This window comes from Brachionichthys hirsutus, chromosome 15, assembly GCF_040956055.1.
Source record: "Brachionichthys hirsutus isolate HB-005 chromosome 15, CSIRO-AGI_Bhir_v1, whole genome shotgun sequence".
In the NCBI taxonomy this organism is placed as follows: Eukaryota; Metazoa; Chordata; class Actinopteri; order Lophiiformes; family Brachionichthyidae; genus Brachionichthys; species Brachionichthys hirsutus.
The window spans coordinates 439,124-456,082 of NC_090911.1; the positions used below are offsets into that span (position 1 = coordinate 439,124).

At 47.1% G+C, this 16,959-nt stretch overlaps 1 protein-coding gene across 1 annotated transcript; it reads left to right on the top strand.

Moving 5' to 3' along the window:
• The first annotated feature begins 640 nt into the window (after positions 1–640).
• On the top strand, positions 641–2,335 carry LOC137904587 (protein odr-4 homolog). Its single transcript, XM_068748784.1, has 3 exons — positions 641–979; positions 1,835–1,888; positions 2,265–2,335. Exons 1-3 carry the CDS (start codon positions 727–729, stop codon positions 2,333–2,335), a joined length of 378 nt encoding a protein of 125 aa, XP_068604885.1. The 5' UTR covers positions 641–726.
• Positions 2,336–16,959: the final 14,624 nt, after the last annotated feature.

Below are 16,959 nucleotides of genomic sequence, written 5' to 3' on the forward strand. Positions count from 1 at the left end.
GACAGGTGTGGACTTTGTCAACTTAAATTCACTACCTGACTAAATCACTCTTGCTTCTCTCTGCTACTGTTTACAACGTTGTTATGTTGACTCCGCCCAATAATCAGATTTATTGAGCATGTAAAGTGAGAAATATTGCATTCAGCATGTTTGTCTGTCTGTAATCATTTTATTTCTGGAGTTTAAGACAAAAACTGGTCAGAATATTTGAACCAAAACGTTATCACTGTCTACCGTGTACTGGAGCCGTGCCATTTAAAGGGAACATATTACACTATTTTGGTGGGTTTGGGTCTTTATCAACCCAAAAACAGTTAAATAAACCGTCCGGTCAATCCTGCCTAGTTCTGTAATCGAGTACTGAAAAATCTGTTTGACTTCCGGTCGGCTGTGGCTCAGTTGGTAGAGTGGGTCGTCCAGCGATCAGAAGGTCGGTGGTTCGAATCCCAGCTCTGACTGTCTGCATGTCGAAGTGTCCTTGGGCAAGACACTGAACCCCGAATGTCTCCCGGTGGGTCTGGCAGCACTGGAGTGTGAATGTATGAATGAATGTGTGTGTGAATGGGTGAATGTGAGGCCTCATGCTTTGAGCACCGCGAAGGTGGAAAGAGCACTACGTGTATAAGTGCAGAACATTTACTTCTGAGGCAATTTAAACAAACGTTTTGGTCGAAAACCAAGTCGTTCGAGAACAGAGGTTCCACGGTATTTCTAAATATCTCTGAAATGTTCAGCCGCTCATCTCGCAGCATCTCTGCCTCTTCGTCTCTTTCAGATACATTCGCTCTCCCTCGTCGCATCTTCTGCCCAGTGAGCTCATGTGGGCCGGTGTGCGTGTGCGACTACCAGTTCAGTGATGAGGCTAAGGCAGAGGCCACTGACAGACTGAAGGAGATGCTGGACATTGATGTGGCTGAGGAACACCTGGATACCTCTCAGGAATCACCTGCCCAAATCCTGGAGAGAGGTGCTGCGGCAGGTACTGGGAGCGTGTGTCTGCACAGAATGGACCGAGCTGTTCATGATACATGACGACATCTCTGATTAGCTAATAATCACTATGTTACGTTGTGTGACCCCCGTGATGCGTGAAAATACGCAAAATAGCGGCACCATATTTATTTTATTGCTTTGTGTGTATTTGTACCTTTATGAATTCACCAACCCTCTACTGTACTACCCTTTGCCACACACCTACAAGCATGTTTGTATTCTAATACAGTAACAGTCGGGTATATTTAAAAATTGTAATGAAACTTTCACAAAAGCACAAAGTAAACACGACGCGATGCTAACTGGGTGAGCGAGTCGGACAAGGGGAGATTTTGCAAAGTACTTTTTTTCCCCGAAGGCAGATCTTGTTACTGTACAGGTACTGTATTTTATATGTTGCAATACTGTGCATGTATTTTAATTTGATTTTAGTATTTATTTACAGTGTAATTTTTCTTAGGCTAGAAAATAATACTAATAAAATGATGGAAATGTAAACATTTATACATATCCCGGGATGTAGCAGAAAATCTGTGACATATTAATACATGTTTGGCAAGATTTTTGAGCTCCAGTGTCATGTTCTCAAACATGTTTTCTCAGGCTGGCCAAGTAAAGTAATAACATTTAGCCGCTTTAGCTTTAATAAATGTTTGGTAGGAGTCAAGAAAAGGGAACTAATAAACCGTGCATTTGCCGTAAAAACGTTTGTGAACATGGAATATAACTCAGTACAACTTTGAGGTACTCGGTACTGAAGGGTCTCTGTTGGACAGACCTCACTGAGCAGCTGTTTTACTAACGTATTGTAGTTTATGAATTGTGTGTTTTGTGTTTCCAGAGCTCACTGTGGGACCCGTGGAAGCACTGGAGCCCAAAAGAAGCAAATGTGTTGGTAAAACTCTTTCCGTTGTATCAGCTTACGTTTGAGTCGGACAGACTCTCAATGTCACCTGAGCAGCCCGGTAAAGCAAGGACGTGATGAAACTCTGTTAGCGTAGCGAGCACAAGACCTGCGTGTTCTGACGGACCGCTTTCTGCACCGGAAGGGAATGCGGCGCCATTATTCAAAGTTACGCTAGTTATATTGCGTTTGGAGTTCTTTTTATGTTTTTGTCTTTATTACTTTTTCACAGGACCCGTTAAAAAAGTTGCTGAATTAAAATAATCACATATATACTACATGGATAAATGTGTTTTGTATTTAAACCCCTGGAGCTCTAATGGGGTGTAGCTGTAACACTCGCTTCGTTCCACCCTTTCTCTTTCAGGTGTTGCCATGGCGACTGCTGTTGCCCTTCTCGCCACCGCTGCCTCAATGCTCTATCTCAGTGACGTTTAATAAACAAATATACGCCATCAAATAAAGAGTTTGCTTGTCACATTTGTATAAAGTGTAGGTTTTTATAAATATCAATGATTTATTTCTGATTCCGATTTCATTTCCCCCTCGCTATTTTGCTATTGTAGAATGAGCAGCACCTCAATCACAAGGTTTCTGTCATCCACGTCAGAATACTTCCACACCGCAGACAGACGAGCTTCAGTGCTCAACACAGGAAGTGACATCATGCCGCGCCCGCCGCCGTTTCTGTCAGAGTAGAGGGCTCACTCTGCCGCAGCTTCACTCCAGAGCTGATAAAAAAGTAATGAAAGTAACGATCCATGTAGATCTGAGTCCTGATCGGTACCTAATGTCCGATTCCGATCACGAGCTCGGATCGGGACGTCCCTAAAACTACAGTATGCTTTTCCAGGGAAGAAAACATTACATGTTGGTGCAGAGACAAATAGAAACCCCCGAACGAGGCCGGAGGATTCTTTGCTTTTATTTACGAGCTAATGAAAACAACGTTTGAGAGATAGCGATGAATAAGGAATAACAGCTAACGATCATGTGAGATAGCGATGAATAAGGAATAACAGCTAACGATCATGTGAGATAGCGATGAATGAGGAATAACAGCTAACGATCATGTGAGATAGCGATGAATAAGGAATAACAGCTAACGATCATGTGAGATAGCGATAAATAAGGAATAACAGCTAACGATCATGTGAGATAGCGATGAATAAGGAATAACAGCTAACGATCATGTGAGATAGCGATGAATAAGGAATAACAGCTAACGATCATGTGAGATAGCGATAAATAAGGAATAACAGCTAACGATCATGTGAGATAGCGATGAATAAGGAATAACAGCTAACAATCATGTGAGATAGCGATGAAAAAGGCTTCTAACATAATAACAGCTAACGATCATGTCAGATAGCGATGAATAAGGAATAACAGCTAACGATCATGTGAGATAGCGATGAATAAGGAATAACAGCTAACGATCATGTGAGATAGCGATGAATAAGGCTTCTAACATAATAACAGCTAACGATCATGTGCCGACTGTCGTTACTGCATTGATCCTACCTGTAGATGTGATGAAAGGCAAGCTCCTGCTCTTAGCATGTGATCTTTCGACATCTATAAACGTCACAAACAGATCACTTTGAATCTTTTGGGTTTTTTAGCGGTGCCGGTACAGTAAGTGTAAAGAAGAGTTGCTGGTGCAATGCCATATTGATTGCTGCTTCCTCTGCTGGGCGTCGCTGCCAGGCTCTCACTCTAAACATTCATGAACGCATCGTCCTCTTTGTCTCTATTTGTACTCATTTAAAATGTTGACGGTTAAATAACGCCACAAACAAACAAACTATTAGCACCATTGTGAAGCACTTACCTTATTGAAGTGCCTGCTACCCTAACGCAACACGCAGCGCTGAGACGTCGCTGCTGCAGCTTCCTGTGCTTGAGAAGGACCTGCGACCAGCTCCCCCGGTGCATTGGCAATTAACCCTTTCATCTTCACATCGCTCCCCCCCCCCCCCCCTTTTATTTGTTGATGACTTTAACCAGGCTCTGATGAAGGTCATTAAGGTCAAAGATCTTGATGTCCAGAATTTCAATGGCCCTCTGGATTTCATGCAATCCCGTTCCTCCAGAGAGTCATTCAGGTTCTGCTCTGAGTTCTGGATGCGACGCTCCAACTCTGGGTCTCCTACAGAGAAGAGGAGAAGATGGACCTGCTGTAAATGTACTTCTATTGTTATTACCATCATCTCGTAGCCTTAATAATCTTATGTCTACCCGTAATCTGTGGATGGCCTGATCCCTTTCACATTCCATCTCATGGTACTCTGCCTTCTTGCTTTGTAAAACGTCACTCTCCTGGAAAGAGATAAAAGCTGTGCTTCCAGTTCAGCGCCCATGATGAATCATTTTCAGGAAAATGAAGAACCGACCTCATCTTTGGCCTCCAGCTCCTCCAGCTCCTCGGACAGTTCATCCTTCAGCATGTCACTGGGGCCGTGGCCCCCGGGGGCCTCCGATTCAGCCACCCTGCAGCACTCACACATAGACCAGCTCAATCCAACTATGTTCTGCATGATTTCACACAAAAGCTATAATGTGGAGAAACTGCTGGATGTTTCCAGCGCTGTGTGTAGCATAAAGGGAGATGGAGCACTTAGCCTGTAGCGTTTAAAATGATTTACTTCTTGCTGTTCATTTTTCAGAACGTCTCACTCCATTTTTCTTTCCCCTACAATGTACAAGTTCTTCATCACTCTTTTCTAATGATGCTACCTGTTTGATATTTACACATCCGCACGGCATCGACATGATTACGATGCGTGTTTGTCTTTGACGCTACGGCATCTGTGAGCTTCACGTAAGGATTTTCAATCAGTGGTCAATAGTTCAGAAGCTTCACTTTATTCATATTCACAGTGAGAATGATGGTAAAACAGGAATAACTTCACTGGGGAGGTGGATGAGCTAATCAGGTTAGCACCGTCAGGAAAGAGGAGCGAAACCTGCTGCTCTGTCAAAGGAGCCCGAATCCGAGGGAGAGAAGGGCAGTTTGGTTTATTTTAAATTCTGTGAATATATTTATTAGATAGAATGTTGGAGTACAGGTACAGTCACACAGTAGTATGTATTACAGTACAAGTACAGTCACACAGTAGTATGTATTACAGTACAAGTACAGTCTCACAGTAGCATGTTTTACAGTACAAGTACAGTCACACAGTAGCATGTATTACAGTACAGGTACAGTCACACAGTAGCATGTATTACAGTACAAGTACAGTCACACAGTAGCATGTATTGCAGTACAAGTACAGTCACACAGTAGCATGTATTGCAGTACAAGTACAGTCACACAGTAGCATGTATTACAGTACAGGTACAGTCACACAGTAGCATGTATTACAGTACAAGTACAGTCAAACAGTAGCATGTATTACAGTACAAATACAGTCACACAGTAGCATGTATTACAGTACAAGTACAGTCACACAGTAGTTTGTCTCCGTCTGTCTCCCCCCGTCTGTCTCCGTCTGTCTCTGTCTGTCTCTGTCTGTCTCCGTCTGTCTCTGTCTGTCTCTGTCTGTCTCTGTCTCCGTCTGGCTCCGTCTGTCTCTGTCTCCGTCTCTGTTTGTCTCTGTCTGTCTCTGTCTATGTCTGTCTCTGTCTCCGTCTGTCTCTGTCTGTCTCTGTCTCCGTCTGTCTCCGTCTGTCTCCATCTGTCTCCGTCTGTCTCCCGCTCCATAAAGCGTCTCGTTCAAAGTGTTTAACACACTAAAACATTTTCGCCGGAACATTACCACCAAAAATAAACTTTATGGAGGGAAAATGCTGCAGAGCGTGGACGGGCAGAACGCAGACACGGGAACGCAAGCACGTATGTGCACGTTTGCCCCTCCTGATGTCAGAAGGGGAGGGGTTTCTTCCAGACGTGTTCCAGGAGGTGATTCCAGACCTACCCAAACTACGACTATTGACTGGATGCTTTGTTTCGCTGTTTGGGGCTGATAAGAACCCAAAGCCGCCAGAATAGGGTAGAAACATGGGAAAGTGAGCTTTTCATCAATAAAAGAGCACCAGAACGGTTTTTTCCAGTTATAACAAGATACAGTAGTTTGACATCAGCATGAAAATGTCTCATTACAACAGGTCGAAAACTCATGCCATAACTCTCATATCACCAAAGAGGTTTTTAATGCGATCAAGTGAAATGCCAATTCAATAAACAGATGATGTGAATCAGCCACATTAATCCGGTTTACGTGGAAGATTTAGGCAATAAATGTCATGCAGGAAAGCTGCTCTTACCTTTCTCTGAGGTGGGGAAACATCTCAACCGACCGAGGCTGAGACTGAGGTCACAGCCCGCTGACCCGGGTGCAGACCTGGATCCGTATGCGTGCGTCCATCACAGACCGGCTGCCTCCCGGTAGGGAACCGCCTGCTGGCTCCGCTGCAGCTGCGTCTGAATCCGGGATGCTCTGTCGCCCTGCTCGCAGCCAAGGAGCCGACGTGCCTGTTAGCCAGACACTCTCTGAAATATTGTCTCGAAGGACAACTCATGACCTGAAGTACTAATAATAGTACTCATAGTAATTAGTACTACTGGCCAAACAGGACTAATATTAATGATGCAAATCAGACGTGTGTGATCCTGAAAGCCTTATACATAAAGATAAAAAATTATAACAAAATGAAACAGTGAAATCAAGTTTAAGGACCAAAACGAAAGCCCAAATGCCACAAGAGGAAGCTGGAGAGGATCTCCCGGCTGGAGGACAAGGTCAAGGGTCAGAAGACACAGAACACGGAGCTGGTGTCCACGGCCAGTGTCCTCAGGGAGCAAGTGGCCCAGCCGAAGCAGAAGGTGATGAACCACGTCAGCAGTGGGTGCCAGCTTCTGCCCAATCAGGTCCAGGCTTACTGAAGTCCAATGATGGTGCTTTTGAAGGATTCAGGGCTGTATAATGAAAAACGTTTGGTCACCTAAATATCTTATCACAGACTTGAGGCCATCGTCAATGCACCGTTCAGAGAAACCTGTCACCGAGGAACCAAACTGATATCTGGCTTGCCCTCCGTCGGGATGGGGAGGCCGAGGAAGAGCTCGGCAGAGGAGAACTGAAACTGTTTTAGTACGTTCTTTATTAACCCGTACTCCCGTGCGTGGCTTTACAGCAAGACCGTCAATTAGAACCAGGAACTCGAGAATGCGCAGTCGGAACTACGGCAACTGGTGTAGGACACACATCACAATAAACATGCGATCATTATACTGCATGATCTACATCCTCTTCCTCCAGCTTGTGCCTCTAGGAATAAAATAAAGTGTACTGCCATCATCTATGCAAACATTTCTAACGTAAACATTCCTGCATGAAATTAGCAGCATTTTATTAACTTAAATATTTAACAGTGCTTTAACCAAGTATGTGTCTATACCTAACTAATGTTGCACGAGAAACACTGAAAAACGTAAATCACTCAGGCTGTAAAACATCAACATAACTTTTCAAACTATGAACCCTTTTATCATACAGTATTAAACACTGAGATATCGGCCATGAAAACACAACGTATTATCACACCTTATAACACAGTCATCAAGGACAGTTGTTCGAGATGGTCGGTGAGAGCGGCGCAGATACGTCACGGTGACGGAAGGGGCTTCCCCCGCCGCCCTGGAAACACAGACAGGGTCACATCGAGCAGAGGCCTCGGAAATGCGGATTATTCCCCCGGAGTTTTTCGCCACGAAGCAACGCCTGAGAGCACCAGCTGCACTCCCACCCCCCAGCTGCACTCCCCCCCCAGGTATCGGTCGGCCACTCCCTTTGTTTACGATCGATACCGCCACCCCAGCGCCCCCCTCCTGCCCAACGGCCCCACCCTACCCCATTCACCGGCGGACAATATCCCCCCATTGATACCCCCTCCTCCCCCCAGCGTCCCCCCAGAGACAGTGAATGACAAAGGCTTCTACTCCACGGAAGATATGAATAACATTTTCTCGGGGAGAGGTCTTCACATTATTCATCTCAACGTGAACAGCTTAACATGCAAATCCAAGATGTCCGAGTTAACATCGATGTTTGGCAACGGTAAGGTTGGAATTCTCTCCTTTTCGGAAACCAAACTGGATGATTCTTGTAAAGACACTGAGATTGAGATTAAGGGATACACTGTTATCAGGAAGGACAGGGACCGTCATGGGGGCGGGGTCTGCATCTACGTTAGATCAGACCTCAACTTCACCGTTCTACCAGAACTAGGAACAGACACAGAGTCTGTCTGGGTAAAGATCATTTATCCCAGAGCTAAACCTCTGGTCATTGGCGCAGTATACAGACCCCCAGACCAAAATTCATTCTATGATTTATTGGAGAAGCATGTGATCGGCTTGGGAAGCTCGGAGGTCATTCTGATAGGAGATTGTAACACCAATGTCCTTCGGAAAGACACCCCGACTTTCAAATCCTTCAGCAGCTTCTGTAATCTGCATAACTTTACCCAGCTGATTCAGCAATTTACAAGGGTAAGCACCACCTCTAGAACCATCATAGACCTAATCCTGACATCAGACAAATCTAGAATCAAAAACAGTGGTGTCATCGAGTGCAGTCTAAGTGATCACAACATGATCTTCTGCACTCGAAAAATTCATAGACCTGCAGCCCATTGTCATACCACAATAAACTGCAGAACCATGAAGCATTACTCCCCAGAAGCTCTAACAACAGCGCTGGAGGAAACTGATTGGTCTGAAACTTTAAACTCCGCCTCTGTCGAGGGGACCTGGTCTTCCTTTAAATCTGCATTTCTGTCCGTAATCGACAAGATAGCACCCATAACTGCTGTTCGGGTCAGAGCCCGTACAGAACCTTGGATGAAGGGGGAAATATTGAATGCCATCAAGCTCAGAAACAAATGTTACTCTGAGTACAGAAAAACCAACAACGAGGAACTACTTGAAAAAAGCAGAAAACTACGGAATGAAGTTAACAAAATGATAAAAAATGCCAAAAAGAATTTCTTAAATGAGAACATTGAGGCAAACAAAAGCAACCCACAAAAACTGTGGGAGGCCCTAAAACAATTAGGCTGCAGCAACAGACTCCAAACAAAAACCAGTAATATCTGCATTAACTCAAGTGGTTCGCTCCAGACCGACAGGTTGGTGCTAGCAAATTGTTTTAACAGCTTTTTCACCACTATTGCCACCCTGTTGGTCAGCAAACTCCCCCCACATTCAGGTCTGTATGGTTCTGACCACATCCAAACTCACTATGAGAAGCTAGGTGCTAAAAAGGACACTTTCTCTTTCACACCTGTAAATACTGTTGATGTGCTAAAACAACTAATTGCCCTTCAACCTAACAAGGCCACAGGCCTTGACAACATACCCACCCGGTTCCTCAGAGACGCAGCTGTCTCTATCGCCCCCGTGGTAACCCATCTGATAAATTTATCCATCAATCAGTGCCACGTCCCACAGGAATTCAAGACGGCGCGGGTTATCCCTCTGTATAAAAAAGGAAACAAATTAGAACCTGGCAACTACCGCCCTGTTTCCATCCTTTGTTCCATCTCAAAGGTTATGGAGAGAATAATCCAGGAGCAAATCAACCGCTACCTCGCCGAGCATAGCCTGCTCTTTGAATTCCAATCAGGCTTCAGAACATCCCACTCCACTGACACGTGCCTCATATATCTGACCGACTACATTAAGCGTGAAGTAGACTCGGGCAAGTACTGCGGCATGGTTATGCTGGACCTCCAGAAGGCCTTTGACACCGTTAACCATTCAATCCTATTGAATAAACTAGGGGCCATTGGTTTTGATAGCACATCAACAAACTGGATGAAATCGTACCTTGAGGGACGAGAACAAATGGTAGACATAAACGGAACCTTGTCCTCGTCCCTCCCGGTGAGCTGTGGGGTTCCTCAAGGCAGCATTCTAGGACCGTTACTGTTCCTCCTATACATTAACGACATGAATGCTGCCTGTAACTGCAAATTGTTCCTGTTTGCTGATGACTCAGCACTCCTGATTTCGGGAGAGGACAAAGTGCAGGTTGAGGAGGCTCTCAGCTCTGAGCTCACCAGAATCCGTACTTGGCTTACTGATAACAAACTGTCACTACATCTTGGTAAAACCGAATCGATTCTTTTTGGGTCTAAACACTCTCTACGTGAGATAAATGTTAATGATTTCAAGGTCACAGTCGATAATACAGTCATCTCCAGCAAAGAAGAGATTACCTATTTGGGCTATGTTCTTGACAAATACCTGTCTGGTGATAGTATGGCAACTAAGGTGATCAAAAAAGTAAATCAAAGAACAAGATTTTTGGGCAGAATGTCTGCTTTTGTCAACAAAAGTGCTCTCCGGACGCTTGCTGCAGCCCTCGTTCAGCCCCTCTTTGACTATGCTAGCACCTCCTGGTATTCAAACATCAAAATGTCCCTGAAAACCAGGCTCCAAACCTCCCAAAACAAACTGATTCGGCTACTCCTCAATCTGGGGCCCATGACCCACCTTCTTCCTGGACATTTTGCTAGCCTAAAATGGCTCAGGGTAGAAGACAGGGTTAAACAACTCAAAATGGGATTGGCATTTAAAATAGTCAATGCAGCTCTGCCCTCAGTCCCCTCAATCCCTGCATACCTGACGGAACACCTCCACAGATTTAGTGACACCCACAGCCACAACACTAGAGGGAGCTCAAACAACAACCTGATTACCCCCTCCTATAGGACTAACATGGGTAAATCATCTTTCTACAATACGGCCACCCAAGGGTGGAACGGATTGACTCCCGCCCTCAAAACATGCACCTCTTTGGCCTCCTTCAAAAAGGCCCTAAAAATACACCTTTTAGGGGGACAGAAACGGAGATAGTCATCACGACTCTCTCCGGGTCAAACCCCCCCTCCTTTTTTTTTGTCCACCTATGTTGCACGTATTAATTGCTTTAGTAATTTATTGTAATTTATGTAAGTTATTTATTGTCATTTCGCATCAGTGGTGTAATTTATTTTAGATTAATTGTTAGTTTGCACTGGCGGTGTAATAACATTTTATTTTTGTCTTTCTAATGTTACGTTGCATCAATTGCGTAATTTAATATTGGATTTATTTTTATTTGTATTGTTTTTTGTGGATGATTTATGTACGAAGGACTTTCAACGGAAACAAGCCCGCAAGGGCTTTTTTGAAATGCTCCTCTTAGACAGGATGTTTGACGTTATTTGTACTGTAATACATGCTACTGTGTGACTGTACTTGTACTCTAACATTCTATCTAATAAATATATTCATCATCATCATCACCCTTTGTTTTCTTTAAGAAACAACAACACTCAGTTCAGTCTCTATATTTTGGATTCGGTCTAGAAACCCGACCTGAGCGTGTCACATGAGGGGCGTCACCGTGCGACAGCCGGGCTGGTGAGCGAGCCGGAGCGTTTGGTTGCTCACAGGTGGAACGGTGAATCGTCGGCTGAGAAAAACGGCGTGAACAGTCGGTTGGGAAGAAGGATCATCAGGGTCGACGTGTGGAGGTGGAGACGGCTCACTGACCGGAAGGATGTGGCGGCGATTCCTCCTGTAGGTGCCTCCCTCAGATTGAATGAAGTAGGGGCGTGGCTCCTTGCAAGGCGGTCGTATCCCTGGGGGGTCTGTAGTCTGACGACCTGACCTTCTGCGAGAGGCTGCACCGTAGTACCGTTTCTGAACAAGTCTCTTCTGCTGGAGTTGTGTAGCGACCTGTTTATTGCTTTTAGGGGCCGGTGCTAGAAGACTGTTGTCCACGGGAAAGGTTGAGCGTGTGTGTCGAGACATGAGACGTTCTGCCGGTGATCCTAGCGTGTTGTCGCGAGGAATGTTCCTGATGTTCAACAGATTGAGGAAAACGTCTGAACCATCTCTGTGCGACCTTTCCATTAGCTGCTTTGCGCTGCGGACTGCACGCTCAGCTAGTCCGTTGGATTGTGGGTACTCTGGGCTGCTGTTTAGCAAACTCCCGGAAACGCTGGCTTGTGTACTGTCCACCATTATCTGAGATTAGGGTGTGCGGTGCAATGAACAGAGAAGTGTCTTTCCAGCTTTTTGATGACAGTAGCTGAGGAGATGTCACGGAGAAGATCCATCTCAAACCATCCTGAGTACGAGTAGCAGCACCGAATATTGATGTCCATGCCACTCAAAGATGTCGGTAGCAACCGTAGACCATGGTAGAGCAGGTACAGGATGTGGTTTCAGTGGTTCTTTCTGTTGGTGCGGACGTGTACTGTTACAAACCGCACAAGACAGAAGCTTGTTTACAATGTCTTTGTTCATACTGGGCCAAAATACTGTTCTTCTGGCTCTGCTTTTCGTCGCTTCCATGCCTGGGTGGCCTCTGTGCACAATTTGGATGTACTCCTTTTGCAACGCGTTAGGAATGACTGGTCTGTGTCCTTTAACTACTACGCCATCCTCCACTACCAACTCATCTCTGTAAGGAAAGTATGGCTGGGCAGAGAGAGGTGCCTGGCGTTCCTTGTTAGGCCATCCATTCCGGATCATGTTGCTGAGGGTCTGGGAATCAGTGCGGGTTGGAGCACGTGACAGGGTGTCGGCAAGGTACATGTGCTTACCCTTCTTGTATACCAGAGTGATGTCGAAGGCTGTCGAAGATGGTGACCAGGGGTTGGTGGTCTGTTTCAATGACTGTGAACTTGCCATATATGTAGTCCTTGAACTTTGTACACGCGAAAACCACTGTGAGCAGTTCTTTTTCGATCTGTGCGTAGCGAGTTTCCGTGTCTGAAAGAGTCCGAGATGCATACGCGACAGAGAATCCTGGGACTGGCATGTTCGTGATGGCTTCAGTCTTTGTGGGGTCAGCTTTAAGACCTTCCTTTGTGAAGATGTGACCTACATAGCAAACCTGATCTAGACGAAACTTACACTTTTGCGGGTTGAGTCTGAGTTTGATCTCACGTGCGCGGTCAAGCACCTTCTTCAGATTTGCATCATGTTCAGCAGCATCACGACCTCCCACGAGTATGTCCTCAACTATAATAGCACATGGATAGCCAGCGAACAGTTGTTCCATTGAGCGCTGGAAAACTTCGCTTGCTGAGTTTATGCCAAACGGCATCCTGAGAAACCGATAGCGTCCAAAAGGTGTGCTGAATGTCGCTAACCTGGATGACTTCTGATCTAGCTTGATCTGACAAAAAGGATTCTTTGCATCGAGCACTGAAAACAAAGTTGCACCTGACATTTGGGTGGTGCAACAAAGCGCTTTACACGAGGCCTCACATTCACCCATTCACACACATTCACCCTCCAGTGGGCGACTGCTGCTACGCAAGGTGCTGCCGGACCCACTGGGAGACATTCGGGGTTCAGGTTCTTGCCCAAGGACACTTCGAGATGCGGACGGTCAGAGCTGGGATTCGAACCACTGACCCTCTGATCACTGGACGACCCACTGTACCAACTGAGCCCCAGCCGCCCCATGTCCCATGAACACATCTTAATCTGTCTTGACCTGTCGCCAGTCAGCAATAATAACAGATTATCTCCAAAATCGGTTATTTTCAGTAGCACAGGAAGGTGGCGCAGGTTTCATCTGCATTTTGGTGATGTCAAAATAAATAAGTTTTCATGACAACCATCCATTGACCTTTTAAATCATAGGCTAATATTAACACGAGAAAATGGTAAATAGATTCACAAGAGAAAGCGATAACAAGCCGCAAGTGACTGGACAGGTTTCAAACAAGGTTGACTTTATTATCTAAATCACATATTTGGATAACAAAACAAAGGAGTTAAAAAGTTATGCACGTAAACACATCTTAGTTAAATTGCAATTCAAGTCAGATCAATAGTACTTCCCGATCTTGTTCAAACAAGCATTAAGAATTCTGACAAAGCAAGAGAACAATTTAAACCGACTGAACTCTTAGAACGATCACTTGTCTTTGCAAACAAGAGGTAGATAAATGGATTCAACTAGGGCTCATTTGGAAACTGTCTGATTCTCGTGACGACGTGTGTTTTCCCACTCAGCAATGTGTATAATCCAGAAAATCCGATCTGATCGGTCCAATGTGGCCACCATCAACAGAAGAGCTCAACAAATTAAAAAGGAAATAAAATACTTCACAAGTTGCCGTCCTCCTCCTCACCAGCCTGGAACAGCGTTGAAGGCCTCCTCATTGGTGATATCATACATGAGGATGAAGCCCATGGCTCCCCTGTGTGTCCCTATAGCGCTCCTGGGCAGAAGGGGGGTCAAGGGTCAAATACAATGATTGTTTTCACCAACCTTTCTACAACCTCAAGCAGAAACTGACGCGATGTTTTCAGATATGATCTGTGCAGGAGCTTATCTCTACCAAATGAAATAAAAAGCTAATCGTTGTTAGTTATTAGCCATTATTTATGTCATATTGATATATATTATTGATTATCTAAAGGGCTGCCCCCCCGGTCCAATAGAAGCGGTGCACTGCAGACAGCCGCCGGGGCTCACCTGGCTGCAGCAGGAGCCTCTGGGCGGCTCGTCCTCCTCAGCAGCTCCAGCTTGCTCGTGTTCGCCTGCTCCGGCTCCCGAGGAGGAACGACCTTCTGTTTACGACCGCTAACCCGGAAGAAGAAGCAGCAGAACGGGCTGGCTTGCTGTAACATCTGCAGCAACACTGCGTAGCTTAAGTACGGTGCCGTTCCAAAGCAGTCATTAAAAGTATTTTACTTACACGGTAATCTGTACAAGTCACTCTGAACAATACATTTGTGGGAAGGCGGGGTGGGGTGAGAACACAGACCCAATATCACCCCCCCCCCCCCACATTGAAAAACAGAAACACACTTTAAGACACAAATGTACAAGATAGAAAAGACCACAGGATAGTTTACTGAATAAAAGAAATATTAAAATGACAAGGGACACATTTCAAAGATTTTTGGTTTCCCCAGGAACACGACCACAGGGCAGCGTGAGTTCTCTCGATCAATGATCAATGATCAATGATCACAAAGGTATTTAATCACAAGTCCGCCCTGCAGAGCAGCTCCTGGGCTCTCAGCCCTCGGGCATCTCCGACAGCTCCCGGAGCAGGTCGTCCTCTCCGGCATCAAGGTCCACCTCGACGTCCTGCAGATGTTCATCTGTGAATTCATTGATGAACTCATCAAAGAAATCCACAGTGGTGCTGGGGGCGGTGCCGGGGGCGGTGCTGGAGGCGGTTCTGGTGGTGCTGGGGGCGGTGCTGGCACGAAGCCTCGCCGAGCCGCCGGCGTGTTTGACCTTTTACCTTTGGACGGCCGGGACGATGGCGCTCTGCTTGAACACGGGGATGGTCTGGAGCTCGGTGCTCGGCGGGCTGGAGCTCAGGTCCAACGCGGCGACGGGACTGTGGGGGAAGGCCGGGCTCAGCTGAGCCTCTGCACCGATGGATCGGAACACCTGCCGAGAGAAGAGGTCGGAGGTCACCGACGGCACGACCACGCCTTCAGAATGTTCACTACAGCTGTCAGCAACGATGAGGAGAAGCGCCTTTTGACCTACTTCTACGTCTCCGCATGTCGCCTCCTGCAGTTGCTCCTCCAGTCCTGCTGAGGCACTGTTCAGAGGCTTCACAGCAGCGACAGCAGATCGCCACGCCCCCCTTCGCTTGGGCCTCACTGAAAGAGAGGGATTTGATTGGCGTGTAAACCCCGTCGGTTGCGTGCTGCCGTCCGCTTTAGTGGCTCGCGGCTCGTTAGCGTCAGCGTGAAGGTAAAGGGGGCGGTACCTTTGGTGTCCGGCGTGTGCTCCCGGGATTTCTTGGGACTCTTGTTTGGCGTCCCGTTAGCCTCCACTGCGGTTCTGGTCTGCTTGGACTTCCTCGCGGTTTTCGGAGCGACCTCCTTTGACCTGGTGGCGCTCGGCGAGTCGGACTCGGTTGGAGAAGAGTCAGAGGGGGCGGAGTCAGGCGGCGTCAGACTGACTGCAGCAGGAAACTTCCTCTTCAAGGTTCCTCCAGCCGGCGGTTTCTGGGAAGGTTCTGCTTCAGCCGGGACTCTGGCCTTCTCCGTTTCCTGCCTGCGAAGTCGTTTCTCTCGCACGATCTCCTCGAAGGTCTTGACTTTAATACCGTTACCGGTAGCAACGCTGGACTAAGGAGAGACGGGACAGTTAAGCGTCGGCCGGGGGTCACCGGGGGTCACCGGGGGTCACCGCGACAGCGACCGGCGGCGCAGCTCGGTCCTACCTTAGGAGCCGCAGCCGCAGAGGAGATCAGACATGAAGGCACCAACAAACGCTGCCCATCAGCATCCAGAACTCCGACCTCCATCCGGCGCCGTTAACCGACATCGCCCCCACATCGAGCTCTCACCGGGGGCCAGTCGTTCTACCCGAGAGGGCCGGAGAGAATGGACCACGCAGCACGTAGACGGATCCGTGCTGGTTGAAGATATGCTAGATATGCACCAATCAGCCGCCTGCCTGTTATGTAGCCCCCCCCCCCCCCCTTCTGCCACCATAACTGCACTGACCCTTTGCGGCACCAAGACGTCAGCAGCAGATCCTTTAGGACCCGCCACGGATCGGACTAGTTCGTCCAGTACAGCCCACGTATGCTCCGTTGGGGGGGGGGCAACACCTCAAAGTGGTTCTCTTTGAACCATTTCTGGACCTTCCCTGCTGCAGGAGTCCACTGCTAAAGGATGCACTTGGTCAGAGACAATATTTAGGGCGGGGGGGCGCGTCAGGGTAACAGGGTAACAGCGTCGGGGTAACAGGGTCAGGGTAACAGGGTCAGGGTAACGGGGTCAGGGTAACGGGGTCAGGGTAACGGGGTCAGGGTAACAGGGTAACGGGGTAACAGGGTAACAGCGTCAGGGTAACAGGGTAACGGGGTCAGGGTAACGGGGTCAGGGTAACGGGGTAACAGGGTAACGGGGTCAGGGTAACAGGGTAACAGGGTAACGGGGTAACGGGGTCAGGGTAACGGGGTCAGGGTAACGGGGTAACAGGGTAACGGGGTCAGGGTAACAGGGTAATGGGGTAACAGGGTAACAGCGTCAGGGTAACAGGGTAACGGGGTCAGGG